This window comes from Micropterus salmoides, unplaced genomic scaffold (genome assembly GCF_014851395.1).
Source record: "Micropterus salmoides isolate LMB-PRFRI ecotype aquatic unplaced genomic scaffold, ASM1485139v1 Ms_hic_scaffold_22, whole genome shotgun sequence".
Lineage (NCBI taxonomy): Eukaryota > Metazoa > Chordata > Actinopteri > Centrarchiformes > Centrarchidae > Micropterus > Micropterus salmoides.
The window spans coordinates 6,106,633-6,125,193 of NW_024041373.1; the positions used below are offsets into that span (position 1 = coordinate 6,106,633).

The following is an 18,561-nucleotide window of genomic DNA, read 5'->3' on the forward strand; positions in this document are numbered from 1 at the left end:
CGCTCCACAGCACGTCTCTCCAAGTTAAACCCTCGAAGCCGGTTTATTAACACAGTAAACACATTTATTGAGAAGAGAAGAGCATCAATGGGAGAATGCATTGGTGGCTGCGGCACTTAGGTCCTGGATCCTGAGGGTGGACCTTCACACAATATAAGCAAGCATAACTGTCTTAAGAGAGAAGGCTGTTCACCCTGCTATCCACTCTGCTGCTCAAAAAGACAGTTTACACAACGCAGACTAGGACAGAGAGGAAGAGCACCATTTACATTAAAGCTTTAATCAATCATCATATCTGACTCTGAACAGAAAGTGAACAGAAGTCATTTAGCAACAGTTGGCACCTTTCATTAATATCTTTAAAACAAAAAGTTAGAAAAAGCCAATAACAAATGCATAAAAACAAGAAGAACTGATATTTTGAATGTTTGGCTTGCAAGAAAAGTTCAGTCAAAACCTCAAGCAATTACCTACAGTATTGTAGTCATGTAGGCTTGACACCTTTGTTGCATACAATTAGTTTTAGGGGGCTCATAGATATCCAAACCATTCTCTAAATCCTGGTAAACTTCACATATTTTCTAAATTTGAAATGTTGGATGGATGTGACATTACATGGATAAATTAATTCTTATTAATTTTTTTTGTGTTTCTGCAAGGACAAAATTGGCACATGAGTGGTGGTCAAACGTGTTGTTTCTATACAATATATAAAACCCATCACAGCTGTCATGTGATGCCCGAATAACTTTAAAATTTGTTAATAATTTTGATTCAAACTCTATTGGACATCTACAGACTGGGTTGCACCAGCTATTCATAAATCCATCGCATGTTTGTGAGTGCGTTCTCAGTGACTACTTTCTAGTTTCAGATCAGTGATTTACTAAATTGGGTTGCGCCATTAAAACTGAGAAATGTCTTAGCTAGTAAAGACTTCAGTAATGTGTACATATCGGTTTGCTAGGAAACATCTGTAGAAAGTCAGTGTAGCATCAAGGGCTGAAGCATAATTAAAATAACAGTTTTAGGGAGCCAAGTGATGCATTAAACTTAAGTGTTGATACTTTGTAAATGTAGGTGTGACTTTGTATTCACACTGCATATGCATATAGGGAGAGAAACGTGTTATTTGTAGTATTCATACAGTTCAGAATGAGTAGGAAATATGTCACTTAGCATAACATTTTGTAATTTGGGCTATATTTCATTGTTTTAGTAAAGTGAAATTTGAAATTGTCAAGTCAAATAAGTCAACCCTATTCCATCATTACCTCTTTTACTCATTTACATTTAAAACGAGTCATATCTTTGCAAGCTAATGCTAGCTTTGTCAGTTGGTTCATCTAGCTAACGCTATGCAACAGCTACGCCTGGGTGTAAATATTTGGTAACAACTAATCTCAATATAAGAACAAGTTGGTTTTAATGCAAGCCGCTTACATTTAGAGATGTGTAAGTCTCCACTTACTGAACACTTACATTAAAAATAGGCCAAATTTGAACTTACAAATAGCTGGAGCAAATGCCTGCAAAAATTTCTTGTACCAAAAGGTTTGACCATATTTAATGAAAAGCTGATATTTGTAAGCATTTTAGACCCTTAAAGGACTATGATTGCGTAGTAAGACGGTGTGCTATGCTCAGAATTGTGCCTGACGGAACAGCTTGCATCTTTTGTGCTTCAATCAGATTTTTTTGGGAGAGGGAGTGTTTAAAAGCAAAGGAATGTGCTTTGTTGTGCCATGAAATGAAGTGGCGCTGACTGTGCTTCACGCTGTGCATTAGATATACACTCTTGGGTCACCTTAGCCATGATGAAAGTGTACATTTGATTCTTTGGATGTTGGATAGGAATCAGTTTCATTTCTAAAATGAGATCCCTCTTCTTCTCTCTTCTAAACCTTCTTAAAGGTGATGAAATGGTAATACATTATTATAGGATAACAAAATTAAAACAAAAAAAGCTTTCATTTGACAAAATAATATTTGCACAGACTAGATCATCTCTATTTTAGAGATACAGAATCATAAACTTTATATAATATATTTTCAAAATGGATAATAGACTTTTTCCATTCCTGATGAAGACCTCAGCCCCAGTGTGTTTTGGCATGCCACACTTGGGATGGGGTTTTCACAAGGCAAAAACAAGAGCCTCAAACTTAGTAGCACAGTTCTAGGTCCAAAATGTTTTGACTGAACAGCATTTCACTCATTTGTGTTATCCCCCACACAATGCAAAAGCTTCCTTATGTGGTTTAATTTGCAGGTACTCAACTGTAATTGGAGACAGACTTTATGGGCCAAAAGAGCCTTTTTAGCATGTTTTAAAACCAAAAAAACTGGACCATTTTGTCCAGAAATGTATCCTGGCCACTGTCACAGTGTCATTTAAGTTAGCCTGTCATCATTTATCTGCTGTAAGTCCTTGCTCCTGATTTGGACAGTCTTATTATTGAGGAATTCACAAACCAATAATCTAGCTTCCAAAACCTTAGAAGTAATATGAACTCCTTAAAATGTAGTATTTCTCTTGAAACTGAAATGTCTTTGTGGTTTTTTTTGTATGACAGCTTACAACAATTTTGTACAACAGGAAAAATGACTAAAAATGGTTATAAAAGAAAGTACTTTTGAAGCAAAAAGTCTTTTTTTGAAGAAGAGACTGACTTGGGCTTTGTGCTCCTTTGGTAGTAAACTGCATCCTGAACCTGTGTTGGACAGCAGGAGAGAGTTATGGCCTTTCAAGAGCCCTGCAGCTTAAAAGTAGTTCTTGCTTTGTCTTTTTTAGTCCTCTCTTTTGTGCATTTGTCATTTTCCTTCAGTCCAGGTTTGGTTTATGGTTGGCTGCTGAATGATCTGTATGTATCACGTGATCAGACAGCAGTTGATGCAGCGGGGTCCCAGTCTTCTCTTCAGAGCTCCCTTCTTTTTCTTGGGAGTCAGGATTGCAATGATAGCCTCGTCGAAGACAGTCTTCAGGCCCTTCTGGGTCAAAGCTGAACATTCCACATAGCAACATGCACCAATCTGATGAGAAGAAAAGGAAAGGACAGGCCATCGGTCAAAACGTTCCAGTATAATATGATGGTCAACCAGCAGTTTTTATAGTTAAAGTTAAAGGAGTAGATTTTTTTCTTGCCAAGAGTTATATGAGAAGATCGATACCACTCATTTCTTCCAGCAGCTGATTAGTTTAGCTAAGCAATAAAACCTGAAACAGGTAACAGATCGCATGGCTCTGTTATGTTAATATTCCAGCACATAACCTCCTGTAAAATGATTAAATTAACGGATTAAATAAACAATATATAATGTGTTAATTAGTGAGCTTTGGACGGCTAGCTGATGGACGCTATAGAAGCCTAGGCTACCGCAGGTCTTTTGCCATCCATTCACTTAAGAAATGTTACTGAATGGTATTTCCTATTATATTAATTCACACTATATACAGTATAGTGTGTTCAGAAGACATTATAGATGACTTCACTTCACTTACACTCAGTCAGCACCACTGCTAATACTGAGTGTGTTTCTGTAACTTAATGCTATGATTTGTAAATGACCAGCAGTACAATAATATATCAGTTGCGGGGTAACTTTAGCTGCTAATGGTGAGTAGTGAGCCGAGCTAATATAGGTGATCATTTTCTTTACGGAGCCATCTCAACTGCAGAAAACATCAGCTCTACGAACAAGTATGTTTTAATGTTGTAACTGTACCTGAAATGTCCCTTGTGTATCTGTATTTGCATGGTAATTGCATGTCTAAAAAAAAAAGTCGCAATGGCAATCTTATTAGCTGCGCTAGTAACATTACCGTGACGCAGAAATAAGTTACATATTTTGTAACTGCGTTACAGTTATTTTAACGCAGTTACAAAATATATATAAAATGCCAGGAGTGGAATGATAAAACCCAGCAACATATTAAATATTCATAAACACTTTTCTATGAATGAAAGTTTTAAGAGAGGATTTAATGCTAGATACTAATGATGTAGCCTGTCTTATCTCAACAGGGAAGCTGATGATACACAAAGCAACTTTTTGAGCAATGTTGCTGGGCAATGTTGCTGGTGGCAAGCCCGAGTATGTTTTGAACGGTTGGGGAAGGGGATAACGGTAATCTTTACTCATTAACATTGACAGCAACATTGCCCAACACCATTGCTCTAAAAGTTGCTCCGTGTATCATCAGCCGTAGAGTGTTCCACTGTCTGGGGGCTCTAACATCAAAAGGCCTGATCACCGCTGGGCAAAAGCCTGGATCTAGGAACAACCAGCTGCACCAACTGATCTAAGGGCAGATGGACATCAAGTTACACTTCCAACAAGTCTGAACTGAATAAAAAACCCCTCATAAAACAACAAAAATCATCAGTCTCCTTCTGTAAGCATCGCGGCTGTTTCCATAACCGTTATGTCATGTCTCAGTAAAGCGAAGTGAAGTATGCAGCTTCTGGCTCCAGCTACATATTTACAGATCTGACAGTGGTATCAGTCTTTTCATCTAACTCTCTGCAAGAAAAAGAATAAGCATAATTCCTAAAATGTGTAAAACTGTTCATTTAACAATCATTTGTAACATGCAACAGACATGTTCTTTCATGCAGATTGTTCAGGGTTCTGCAAATGCCGTCACAAGTAAATGTTGCCTCCTGGCATTTTCAAAGATTGACAGTTATTTCTTTATCTTATTTTTGCTTAGCACTGTGACACGAATGTAATGTTGGTAATACATGACAAACTGGGTCTAGTCACATTTCATGATTCAGGAAATTTTTTTAACCATTCTAACCAATTGGAGTAGTAATTTTTAAGGATTTCTAATGTTGATATGGAAGACAGGTGATCTACAACATCAACAGAGAGTTGTAAGTAGTAATGTCATTAACTAAATAATGCTCACATCTAACACCTCTTATATGAGTGGTTTATTATCTTATATGGACCTTTGTGAAACCAAGCCATGAATCCCATCTGAATCCTCTCTCACGTTGCCCAGACTGCATGGATATCAACTTTTAAACGTTTGTAACTTTTTTTTTTCGTTTGTGCCAGACAGGAGCGATTAATCACAGACCACATTTGGTATCTACGTCCTACAGCCTCAAACTCCTCTGGACGTCCGTGTTGACCCTGAATGTATTCCTGGATTCATTCTGAGGCAGAGAATGCACAGAGGACTGATTCCAGGCATTTCACTGAAGAAATTGCACTCCTCCTCAGACATTCCTGGGTCAAATCAACACACAGGAATCTAACTGGTGCTAAGAGCTAACTTCTACAACACTGAAAGTGAAAAAGTAAGCTACATGTTACTTCACTTCTTTGATAGGACAAACATACAAACCTCCTTCGCTAGTTTCTGTCCTTGCTCAGTGGCGATGGGCTTCTCCTTCATGTCATTCAGTTTGGCAATGGTCTTGGGGTCATCACGAAGGTCAATCTGAAAGAGATAAGGGACACTTCCTCTGAGCTACGCTACTATTGCCATTATAAAATGGATATTAATTAAATACTTTGTTAATAGTTTCTTATCGACTGATTTGTCAATATCAAATCAAGGAATACAGCTCTTTTCTCCATGCTTCTAAACAGAGCCATGAGAGCTGTATAACTGACAGTGTGTTTTCTCATTTTGAAACACAGCCATGTTAGCCCACACTTCCTTGCTCTTGTGCAAAGCGATTTCACAGCCAACCACAAGGTTCCTCACTCCTCTTTTATTCATTGCGCTGCTCACCACACACAACTCATTCCCACCTCAGTAATAACCAATTATGATAAATGCTTCCACCTGCACCATCTCACTGGGAGCAATCCTCATGAAGCCTTTTCTTGACTGGTGCGATTGGAGGAAGCGTGGCTCGCTGTTACGAGGCTCATGTGTACATATCAGCATCCTGCCGAAGAGCAGCGAGCGAATTATGACAGAAACCAATAAAAGGGCGGTAAACATCCGCTGACACAAAATAAATCAGACACCCACTCTGTCCTCCTCATCACTGCTGGGCCTGCACTGGCATTTGGTTGCCAGGGAACACAGACCAAAAATTACCCACAACTCAGAGCTCACTTTTAAGAGGACATATGGTATTGGCAATGGATTTTAAGGCTTAAGAAATAAGATAATACTTAGGATTAGTGTCATGTGTTAACATCTTCACAAGTTTAGACATTAGCCCAGCTTCTGCATCTTTGCATTAGTTAATTGCTGGTTTAAAATATTCTGATTTCCTGATTAGCTTTAAGGCAGTGAGGTCCCATATGAGCTAGATCAGCCTGAGGTCCCCAGTCAGGTTTGTACCGGCTGTTAAAATTTTGATTGAATAAATTAACTATTTTTTGATAAGGCCCAGGTTCAGGGATCCCAGGCTGCAATAAGAGGTGGCTTTTTTAAAATCACTTATACTTAAAGCTGCACTAATTGACATTTTTATATTAATGGAAAACATGAATATGTGTAATTTGAAGAGAGAGCTCATAGTCATGATCACTTTGTAGATCCCCTCAGCTCGCAGAAATTTGAGCTTTTCTTTCAGCTCATTCAACCCATTTAAATTTTATTAATATTGCGCCAATCCGGAACAGAAGTTGTCACTGCAGTTTTCATATAGAGCGGGTCTACACCATATTCATTGTAATTACTGATTGTTTTGATTTTATGGCATAGACATTTTTAGTTTGTGTCAGTCTCACCGCTTTCACCAACCTTGTTTCTAGGTGCAGCATGCAGCTTTTTTCAACAAAACACTCTGAAAAACCCACCGTATGCTATCTGCACAGCAAATAAATACTATAAAATTACTGAAAAAGTTTGCAACTTGCTTGTAAACATTGTTGAGCTAAATGAAAAATGAATGTTAGACTTACATTCATCAGGTGACACAAAACATGACTCCAAATGAATACTAATTTTGTCTGATGAATGTGTAAATTGGGAAACTGTTTGCTAACCTGGTGGCAAGAACAACTTTGTAAGGTGATAATATTTCAGTAATGTTTACAGCTTGTTTAAACAGCCCAAGCAGCTGAAAATCAATTAATGCACATTAAAGTATTAGTTACAAATGTGGTGTAATGGTGATAGTACTAATACTGTGGTATTGCAATAATGAATTGCAATTACAAACACATTTTCGACAGCATACTGTAGCAGACAATCAAACTTTCATATTGAAAATATATATATATATAGAAAAACAAACACAAAGCAGAACAAATGTGGCAAATGGTGATGTGCACCACCACCAGGTAACTGAAAGTGGCTAGATGGTGGCCTCTGTGGCAGATTTTCCAGGTCCAATGTAAGATTTAATTGATGTCTTTTTGTTTCTTGAATTTGTGAAGTTTGAAGGTGTAATTTTTTTTATGACAGAATAAAACAAAACTAAGCCAAATCTCAGGTGTGGGATGATTGTTAGGCCATTTCATCACTGTTCACTGTCCACTGGGCCTGTTTCAGATTTGCCTCCCTAAATCAGTGGTGGTACATGGTGCTTTCAAACAGCTCTGGCCACCTCCCAGTCCATCATGTAGTGCTCTATCTTAGTAGTTTTGAGTTTAACGACTTTAGGTACTGTGGCTTGAATGTAAGCTCCAGAAATCTCATCTTTGTCAGAACACTCAGCTTGACATTGCATTTGTTTTCTGTGCTCTCCAGTGTATGTTGTATTACAATAGAGATGTGGGAACTTATAAAGGATGCTGCTTTTCTCCTCAGTGTCTTGCAGGATGTACTACTGGCGCAGTTTCATGTGCAGTTTCATGTGCAGCTTCATTGGCGTCTTTAAGTGACTCATCATGACCTGCATAAGGAAACCTCAGCTGAGGGAGAGTGACCTTTGCAATGTTCTGCCTTATTTTGAATCTCAAGTTTTCTTTAGTCCATGGCTCTGGTAGGAGTTTGACAATGTTTGAGGGCATGTCTCTCCGAGGCTCGGCATCTGTTAGTTAGCTATACAATAAGAAATAGCTCTCAAATTCGGCAAAGTGTGGTGGCATTCACATGATCTTTTGTGATAATCCGGCAATTAATATTTAATGCATTTAATCATTACATCTACGCATTGAGGGATGGCAGGTGCAGTAATTAAAATATTTGATTTGAACTTTTATATCAATGTGCTGCAAAACTTATATTTTTGGAATATATATACAGCATAGGTGGATTCAACGTGTGTCTCTGATCCAAGCAAAAGCCAACACACTATTTTGTGCTTTGTTGGCCAGTGTAGCTTCTTGAGGTTAAGTTCACATTGCAGCTGAAAGTGTGTGATGCAGTTTTATCAACCATAAAAAGAGCAATAGCCAGTCTTTTTTTTTATCTTTTAGAATGAGGATGTAAAATTTTGGGCTCAAAATGTGTATGCAAATTTTATTTCAACATGTTGCAAATCACAAAAAAACAGCAGAGGTACAGATGTGAAAGACTGTGTTATTGTATCACATATCCAAAAGGCCTCAAGGCGTGAATGGACTGACCTGAGTGCCGATGAGCAGGTAGGGGACACTGGGTGCATACTCCTGCAACTCCGGCACCCATTCTTCACGCACATTCTGGAAACTGGCAGGGTTAACCACAGAGAAGCAGATGAGGAAGACATCGGTCATAGGGTAGGACAACGGCCTGAGGCGGTCGTAGTCCTCCTGGAAGAAGACGTGACAGTCATGGTTAACATTCAGGGTCACGGGAGGACAAGAGGTCAAGGGTGGCGGGGGATAATGGAACCAAGGAGCAGATATGATTCATTTCCGTTTCTTAACATCTGAGGAATTATTATGCATGAATTATTAAAGCATAAAAAAGAGCTCCAAAGGCAGATACACTTTAACTCCTCACTGGAGCTAGAAGAGCTAACTTGACACTGTGCTTTATAACTCCTTGGCTGTTTCACACGACTGACGTAGAATCTTATGATGGGAACGATATGCGTACGAAACTGCAGAAAAGAATGAAGAAGATGACCTTAATGTTAGAGTTGCTTTCTCTTTCGCCCTCCCTCTCCTCTCCTGACAGAGACAATTAGGGGATTATTGTACATTTGCAGTCCTTTAATGCGAGCTGAGCACAAGCCATCGCCACAAGAAACTGAAAACCGGACTAACTGCCATATTTATCACATATTTGTGTGGTGTAAATGGCTAATTCACAGTCCTTTGTGCGCCCGATCAAGCACACTCTTGTCCTCACCAAAGATAAACCCTTTTGACAGAGTGTCTGACTTTCACACATATGAATATTCATGACCGATCTCACTCCTGCTCATGGCACACATCAGAAAGGGTTTCTGAAGCTAGCTTGAAGACACAGGCGATCAGTGGATCTCCAGTAATTAGATATGACTCAACCAGACCAACTCAGACCAAGTGAATCATTCTCACTATCTTGTCTGGGAAATGCTGATGATACATCCCTGAAATCAAAGCAAATTGGATGCAACGTCCTGCTATGCCTGAGATAGCTGCACTAGGACAACCGCAAGACAGTTTTTCATTCTAATGCCTTCAGCGAGTCCCATTCTCTGCCAAACACACACGGCACAGTCCAACATGATCAAACTGCTGTAACCCCAGAGACAAGTCCACACAAATGCATTAAGGGAAATGGTTATGCAAATTAGCTGAATGTGAGAAGAGTCTCCAAACAGCAGTAGACCAGCCAGGCAAGTGTGTCATCTTCTGCTGCCTGTGTAATGAATATAAGATATACTGACTTTATATTAGACTGGAGTAGGTGATGAAAAGAGCATACAAATCTTCACGCCTGTGCTCGTATTGTAGATGACTCCATTCCGCTTCACTGGAGTGGGTCAAGTGGATATAATTCAAGAAATGTTTTTCATCCTCTTGCTTCCAAATGAGTACAGTATTTCATTGGTTTTCACAGACCTGACTCACGCCATAATTTCAAATCATTCTTAGTAGCTGTTTTTAACTTCTTAAAGTACTTGAGGGTTCGGGACTATTACAAGACATGACTGAGTATTTTGACAGTCATTTAAGGCGTGACTGACAGCTTACCTGACACTATCTGAACTCCCTGATGTGATAAATCATATTATGCGAACAAATCATCTGGTGCTGTATGCAAGCTGAGACAAACAGTGACTAGCAAACACTATGAGACATGATGTTTAGTTGTATAGTGAGAAATAAGGTGAAAGACCAACAAAAAGACCTCAAATTGTATAAAATGATCTGATACACACGATGTGTAATATGGAGAAAATCAGGGACGGGCAGCATGATGACATAAATAGTGAGACAATATAAAATTATCCAACCATCACAGACTGACATACTGTCTGCACCCTGGTGTCTATCCCTGTAACATGTCGAGGGTGTTGGTCATTGTGGGCACTGTCGCAAATCAATAAGAAGGACTGCTTTACGGAAATGTTGGATTTTTACCAGAATATTGCATCACTATGATGAAGTATGACTTGCTAAGCATTTATTTCACTAGATTTTAAAAAATGTTCTTATATTCTATCAATTTTCCAGAAAAAAAAGTATTATGTTGTGATATACTGTAGATGTTAAAAATGTACATATAACCTGATCACTTAATGTGTACTCTAGGCCGTCGCCAGGTCAATATTTCAATATTTGTCCATTACTTTTGGTTTATACCTCCAAAGCTAATGACATTCCCATCAGCCTTTACTTTGCTTTGTGTCTAGAGCTAATTAGCAAATATTCACATGCTAACACACTACGCTGAGAAGGTAAACATGGTACATTAAACATCAGCATTGTTATTGTGAGCACTGGTGTGGCTAAGTACAGCCTCACAGAGACGCCAGAATGGCTGTAGACTTTTACTGTGTAGTGTGAAAATGGAGAGCACTGGGAAACATGAGTTTGTGGCTATTTAGTCATTTTTTTGGTCAAACTACCGTTCTTTGGAAGAACGTAACAGCACATACTGCTTTTACATTCTGCTCCCATAGATGCACTATATCTGTAACATGGCATCAAGTACACTGTGTGTGCATATGTGTCTCTGTGTGCTCGTGATATTTGCTTGCACAACTGAACCCTCCGATCCCCTGGTGAGCCACAGACATAAAGGAAAGCTGTGTAAGCCACTCAGCAGTTTACTGTAAACAGGCCCAGAGCTTCTCTGAGGCCCATCTCTGCCTCTCACACCGTTTCCTCAGTCCACCCCTGACACATTACCAAACACAGTATGTCTGCCAGCCTCTCAGAGTGTACATAGTGAGAGACACAGACAGAGTGTATACTCCTACGTAGTTTCAATGCATGTTTACAGGCATGCTGCTGCTAATGTGCTTTGGATAAATGTTTCCACCAGAAGAATGTCATGCAGTTTTATTAGTACAGTTCAACAGTTCATGAGTACATCACTGACAGGTTGCATAACAGTCTTTCCAAGGTAGTCAGGAGTGTACAGTAAATATTATGATCAGTGGGGAAGGAAGGAGAGGAAACGAGAAAGGCTTAGTGTGTGTATGATTTATTACCGCCGACTTCTCTCCATACATGTCCACGCATTTCCATCAGGGCAAGACTCTGCGTCTTCATTTGGCCAGCGTGCGCGCTCCGCTGTGTGACTGTGCTCTGTTGACTCAGTGACATAGAAGTGTAATGATATCAGTGAGCCACCTCCCCACCCCCACCCTCCCTCCACGCTCTCTCTTTTCTATCTTTCTCCTTTTCTACTCCTACCGCCTCCTCAGGGCTCAATAAACTGGCTGTGTCAACAGAGTCAGGGACGCCTGCTCTAACATGGCCGACGGGTGGGAAGGCAGGCATAGATGCTTCTTTTCCCAAAATTCGGTCTCTGATCTGCAAATTTGCACATTTTGCAGAATTGGATTTTAACCTCAGGGTTAAAAAATATCTATTTATGCTAGTTTCTAATATACTGGTCCATTGATGGTGATTAATGATTATTAATCACAGCTCGAGCGCTGATGCATGTCACTTCATGCCTGTACGGTGAAAACATCCTGTCATACTTCATTCAAAAGTCTGACAGTTTAAGGATGCCTTTAATGGCAGTTAATGGCAGTTTTTCTCACCCTGTGAAAACAGCTGTATCTTCTGTGACTGTGGTGCAAGAGGACTAAATGTGTATGAATCTGCAGTGGAAAATAGTCCCCAACAAATGCATTATTTACTCCTGTTTGAGTAACATTTGCTGAAAACTACAGTTGTTTTAGGAAATGACTGAGCTTTTTTAAAAAAATGGGACAATATATTTGTAACCTCTTTTTAAAGATGGGGTTCAGCACTTCAGACAGGGGAGTGAAGTCAGAAAGTATTTGCAGACAGGGAAATGCATTGTTGGTTTCGCATAGGTTTTTCACAGGATTTGTTGGCAATAATAAAAATACAGCTTGTGTTACACTTGTGTTGCAGACTGGGACAAGAAGTTGGAAAAATTTACATTTACTTAGCAGGCAATATGCCTTTAGTTGCATCATTGGAAGGTTAGGATTCTGTTCCGACAGCTCTAATTACTAGTTGCTCTTTAGATTACAATTTTTCATACCTTTCCTGTCCAGTGAAAACCATGTATCTCCAATTGTGGTGATTTTAAACTTGAATGTTTCTGGAAAACTGAAGGATCAAGTGTTCCTTTAAAACGATCCTAAATAAATAAACTATTAAAACCGACCTTAGATCAGCTGGAAATAGGGCTGTTTTTCTGAATTAATGAAAAGTTGACTTTAGCGATATATGGTTCTCACAGGACAGCAATGCTACAAACACATTTTGATCTTATAGACCATGATGCATTGCTGCAGATTGCACCAACTGCCCAACATCATATAAAAGGAGATCTACAATGCAACATGCACATTAATGCAGCAGTAATATTAATCCTGTTAAGTGATGGGATTTATGGATAACACTTCACATCCTCAGCACAAACTACTGGTCGGATAACAAAGTATCTTCAGTCAGACTCTTTCAGCTCCACAGTAATAAGGAACGCTACAGGATGTCATTCCTCTTAACCTCCCTCATGCTTATTTGCCACATACCGTAAGTGTGTTTTGTGTAAATTGTGTATGTTCGTAACTGTAATTGTGTGTTTATTTTTAGTGACGCAAACTACGACACTGCCATTCCCCATCTGGGATGCATAAATTATTTTTCTATCTATCTATAATCCAAAAACATCATAATAGCAAAACACTGATAGGGAACATTTTACTGCACTATGAATACTTTTACTTTGGTACTTTTAAGTACATTTTACTTAAGCAAGATTTTGAATGCAGGACTTCTAATTGTAGTGGAGTATTTTCTAAGTGTGATATTATTAATTTTACTTAAGTAAATGATCTGAATACTTCTTCCACCATTGGCCTTTGCTGCGTTGATATTGACCATTCTTTAACAAAAAAAACACAAGGCCATTTGCAATAACCTCAAAATGGGGCCATGGAGCATTTGCCTGGTTTGAATTACTGTTGGTAATTTGATATTTCACCTTGGGCTCTCAGACAGTGTACTGGCCATTTTCACTATTGTCTGAAATTTGAAAAACTTGATGGATGATTGAAGATAGTTGTTGACCTGATCTTTGCCCTAAAAAGTGAAGAGTTCCCCTTCCTACAGGAGAACAGCAAAGTGTAAAGTATAAAATCTCATGCTGAAAGTGTGAGCTGAGGCACGTCCATAGTATTCCTGTTTCTCTGTGTCAAAGCAGCTGAGTGGTGTCAGGCTCCCAACTGGGTAAAACCATTTCCAGTAGCCCCCCTCCAACCCTTACACCCATCCCCAATTGCTCCCCTCTCACCCCTGCTGGGATGTCTGAGGGTCACTAGGCTGCTTTGGGTTGCTAAGTCAAAAAGGACTCAACAGACTGTACCAAACAGTGAGGAGAGACGGGGTAATGGGTGAAGTGAAGTGGCAAAAGTGATTACAGGATGTGCAGTTGAGTGTGAGAAGATTTCAAGTGCTGAATAAATGAGGAACAGTCCAACAACAAAGTGGGGGTTAATAGGGCAGCAGGACACGGATCCCACAGGGTCGCAACTTCTGAGTTCCTCTCGCTAAAGCGTTTCCATGGGTACCACAGCACTTAGCATCCACTTCCTGTTTCCTCCTGCTCCTCCTCAGACGGCGATGCTCGATTTTCTTGAGTGCAGAAGCAGCAGGAGAATGAATGAATAAATAAAGACTTTCCCCTCTGTTCCGTCGTCACATTCAGCAAAACAGACGTCCCAGACCTTCCATATGGAATAATTCAATAGGCAGCGGCTGGGGGAGCAACGTGGCAGTGCGCAGACAATAGCAGGCAGAGAGGCAGCATCAACAGCAGGCACAGCACAGCGGCACTCACCTCAGTGCCGAGCCGTGATTTTGAGGCCCTGACTTGACCCAGTGATGTGACAGCATGGAATCGCAGCCGATGAGGGCACGACGGTGGCATGTATCTGTAATGCTGCTGAAACGCTCATGGAAAGGCAAAGCATTGTGGGAGCTCCAGCGATGCCAGGAATACATAAACATCACAGGGAGCCACATGTGTAGCACAGGCCAGAGGTGGCGACTATGAAGAGAGAGTTTTAAATTAAAGAGTGTGAGAGAGCGAAAGAAAGGAAAATGAAACTGAAAGGACTGAATTTACACACTTTCAGAAAAATTCCACCCACCTCCTCCCCTTATTTACCCCCCCCCCCCCACACACACACACACACACACGCAGTCTGTCTCTCTCCCTTCCTCTTTCTGTCTTCCTTTCACTCTCTCTCCCTCTCTCTTTTGGGGCGCCGGGTCTTTGATCAGATGCTGAAGCTATAAACATTACCAGCTGGCCTTGTGCTCCACATAAAGAGGTCAGCGGAGTCAGGGGCGGGGGTGGTGGTGCGGGTGGGGGGTGGGTGGGGGCGTTTTGAAGCTCAGTAACTCAACTCTCGGTGGCTAGCAGCACCCACGGCAGACATCTGGGAGAACTTCTCCATTTCAGAGACACTCTGAATCAGCTAAAAACAAACCCCCCTCTGACACACACACACTCTATCAAACACGGAATAGACAATAAGGTTGTGTTCCTCTTTTTACAACCGAGTAGTAACACTTCTACCATCTGCTTTCTTGAGAAAAATATAACGTAGCCACAGGTAGCTGTTTGGGTGGGAAGAAGGAGGGAGGGGGGCTGTGATTTGCTATTCCTGGACTTTTGCATTTTGCATTCATGAATGAACATAACAGAGGAACGGCTGAATATTCCCCGGATGACCTTTCAGTGCCAAGTTTTTGTCTTTCCGATAAACAGATCAGATTTCAGATTGTGACTCATTCTGACTTCACACAGTTAAATCCAGCCCTGAGGAAAGCGTTAACTATTCAACATTTGACATGTGTACAGTTTTAGGTGGCTGGAAAGACACAAGGATAAAGGCCTTGGGCAAGAGACAGGGTGCACCACTGTTGACAAGTCTTGCAGTATAGCTGAAGGGAGACCAAACTTAAAGGATACAATGTGGAGTTCCTTGTAAACAAACAAAAGTTATGTTTATGTGCGATATTTCTCACCTAAATGTGTATGCATATGTGACGGAAGCCAGCGAGGCTGTGTAAACGTTACACACCGACAACTTAAGAGACGCACTGGCGACCTACTCCAGAGCCCATGGGTTTTAGCCTCCCCGTCAGCGTGTCTGCCTCCCGTACCCGAGGTCGCCAGTCTGAGTCAGGACCGTGCAGTACGTTCTCGGGAGCAGCCGTTTACACATACTGCCCGCAGTACTGTGTGCCTTATGTGGAAATGTCGATAAGCAGACTAGCATGAAAACCAGCCACTGTGTGATCACGTTCTCAATACAAACAAATCAGGAACCCACTTGTAAAAACATTGCACTGTAGCTTTTCTAGTAGTCAAAACCTCCACAGGGTACCTTTAATATATCTGCTTGCACCAGGTTTAATGTGCCCTCTAAAATGTTTGTATTAATGATGCTAAAGTTCTGGTGGCAAATAGTGCATGCTTTTCCCAGTGAGCCTGTGACTGTCCTGTGTGTGTTCACATTGTTTCCTCTGTCTCTCTGTGTGTGTACGCTGGATCTTCTGCTGAGTGGAAACATTATTGTGTGTGTGTAGACCAGCACATTTTCAGTACAGTTTTAACTCATGCCCACTGAATGGCACATTGTAAAAGAAAAAGCCCCAGCATTAGGCTGCCCTATTAACAAACCTGTGACATCACTACTGGACATAGGAGCCCTGTTCTCCACATAATAGAACTATTGAAACCTCTTCACTCCCATCACTGTCCATGGCACACCAGACTCTGGCAGTAGACCCATGTGCAAAAGCCATCACCTGTTGCAGCTTAGTGTCTGGCCTGAATATGAAGCCCGTGGGCGTGTTGGAGGCATGGTCAGATAGTTATTGGTTCCAGGAGCACATGGGGAGACCAAGATAGAGACAGAGTGAGAGACGAAGAGAGTAGGCCTATATGTGAGTGTGTGTCCTTGACATGCTTGGCGCCTGGCCAGAGGAAAAAAATTAAACTGTACCTGACCGGCTGTGTCATACAGTCCCAGCAAGTACTGCTTTCCACCGACGTTTACACTCACTGCAAGAAAATGACAAAAGAGCAGTTGAGAGGAAGAAGGAGAGAGGGGAAGGGTGGGGAAGGGGAGCAGAGAGGGAAGGGGGGGGGGGCTCAGGGTACTCAACGACACTCTGCTATGAGGAAGGCAAACAAGTGGTTTTGATTATAGCAACAGATGCAAGCCAATGCAGTTGGTGAAAGAGTGGCAGGGGGAAAAGAAACAGGGAATTCACTCAGGCAACAATTTATTCACTCTCATTAGATTTTATTCTGTCTAGCCTACAAAACACAGAACAGCAGCAGCATTTTATTATTAGACGCTCATCAATGGGTAGAATAACAGAAGAAAAAAAAGATTCCTACCTGCATAATGATCAAAGACTGTGGGTACATACTCCTCTGGAAAGGCGTCATTGGCATAGCTCATCAGAAGACACGTTTTGCCCACTGCGCCGTCTCCAACCACGACGCATTTTAACATGATAGTGCCGGTTCCGTTAGCCATGATCCCGACCTTAACCTCATCATCATCGGCCCCCCGGCGCCCTGTTGTCCTGACCTCCTCCTCCGTCTGCTGCTGCTGCTGCTGCTGGGCGGTGATCCCCGCACGGAGGGCATCACCAGCGTCGGAGGCGGACTGCGCGGCGCACCGAGTCGGACTGAGGGTGCATGTTTCTCCCTTCCTCCCCACCACAGGTTACAGTACTCCCAAATTTGACCGTGAAGGAGTTCCCTTTCCACGGCTGACAAAATAAACTGCACCTCTCAGTGGTCCTAAACAGCCCCCCCGCTCCCTAACCAAGAAACGACGTCTTTTCTCCGAGAAGTAGCGCCGCTGCCACTCCTGCTGCTGCTGCCGGTCCGCTCCCCGGTGAGCCCCACGCCTCTGTGCTCTCGCAGCCTGGCGCACTGTGCTGCTGCTGGTGGACAAGGTGGGTGCGCTTGTTGGAGAGGCGGAGCTTGGATTTGAAACCAAGGGGCTCTGGATAAAGTAGCTACACTCCGCCTGGTGGGAATGTGTGAGCCAAGTGCTATAAGAAATTACATCATAAATATTTGGTAACCTTGATTTCATACAAACATTAACTTTAGTCCACATGCCTATTAGAAGTACAGTATAGGTAACCCCACAGGAAATCAAACAATATCCTGAAGTATGAGCTCATAAACTTGCCATTAGGACCAGACACACCACAGACTAGATATAAAGGAAAATAATAATAATAATAATACATTTAATTTGTAATGCACTTTATATTTACGCAAATCCCAAAGTGCTACATGATAAAACAGGTAAGTGCTAAAAATAAAAACACATGGAGAGCATGAAAAAAAAAGGCAGTAACATCATCTTAAGGCCACTATATGTATCATTCAGTCCTCTAAATAAAGACACTTGGGATATTATATTGATTTCACTTTGGCAAGACATCTGTCCTACTATACAGTCAAGTATAACATGTAAGAGTATACCCCACCTGTTTGTTTACTGAAATGTTGAAACTTAAGACTAACTCTCAAGTCAGACGTTCTGGGTTCACAGGTTCTAATTTAAGGAAGTCTCTATCTGCTTTTCACATGACTTTGTGGTTGAGGAGATAAATAGAGTGTGTGTGTGTGTGTGTGTGTGTGTGTGTGTGTGTGTGTGTGTGTGTGTGTGTGTGTGTGTGTGTGTGTGTGTGTGTGTGTGTGCGCAGGATGGATGGGGGCGCTGCAGATGGAGACGCCACAGGAGGAGGTATGTGTTTGTGAAAGAAGGAGGGGAGTCTGAGAGGTGACCTCTGTGGTGCTGCTGGCCAGGTGTGGGCTGTCTCCTTGAATTAGTGCACTCATAACCATCTTAATGAAGCACGTCTCTCTGGGAATGAGCTTGCACACACACACACACACACACACACACACACATAATTTCTCTGCCTCTCTTAATTTCTCTGCTGTCTAGGTTAAATGTTCCTAAAGTGAGGGCCTGGAGCTTCAGGGGACCCTAAGAAATGTGTGTGTGTGTGTGT

The 18,561-nt window shown here is 41.4% G+C and overlaps 1 protein-coding gene across 1 annotated transcript; it reads right to left on the minus strand.

Annotated features, from left to right (window-relative positions):
- Positions 1-42: 42 nt before the first annotated feature.
- LOC119917221 (rho-related GTP-binding protein RhoQ) lies at positions 43-17,460 on the minus strand. The gene is made up of 5 exons (XM_038737428.1): positions 16,916-17,460; positions 16,515-16,573; positions 8,494-8,658; positions 5,360-5,455; positions 43-3,033 (listed from the first exon to the last, which is right to left on the minus strand). Exons 1-5 carry the CDS (start codon positions 17,055-17,057, stop codon positions 2,872-2,874), a joined length of 624 nt encoding a protein of 207 aa, XP_038593356.1. The 5' UTR covers positions 17,058-17,460; the 3' UTR covers positions 43-2,871.
- Between the last annotated feature and the right edge of the window lie 1,101 nt (positions 17,461-18,561).

Excerpts from the sequence above, each read along its gene's own strand:
- LOC119917221 (XM_038737428.1), bottom strand. The coding sequence starts at position 17,057 with ATGGCTAACGGAACCGGCACTATCATGTTAAAATGCGTCGTGGTTGGA. Across the intron at positions 8,659-16,514 it reads TGTATGACACAGCCGGTCAG|GAGGACTACGACCGCCTCAG; the intron begins GTACAGTTTAAT and ends GTCTTCTTCCAG. Across the intron at positions 5,456-8,493 it reads ACCTGCTCATCGGCACTCAG|ATTGACCTTCGTGATGACCC; the intron begins GTCAGTCCATTC and ends TATCTCTTTCAG.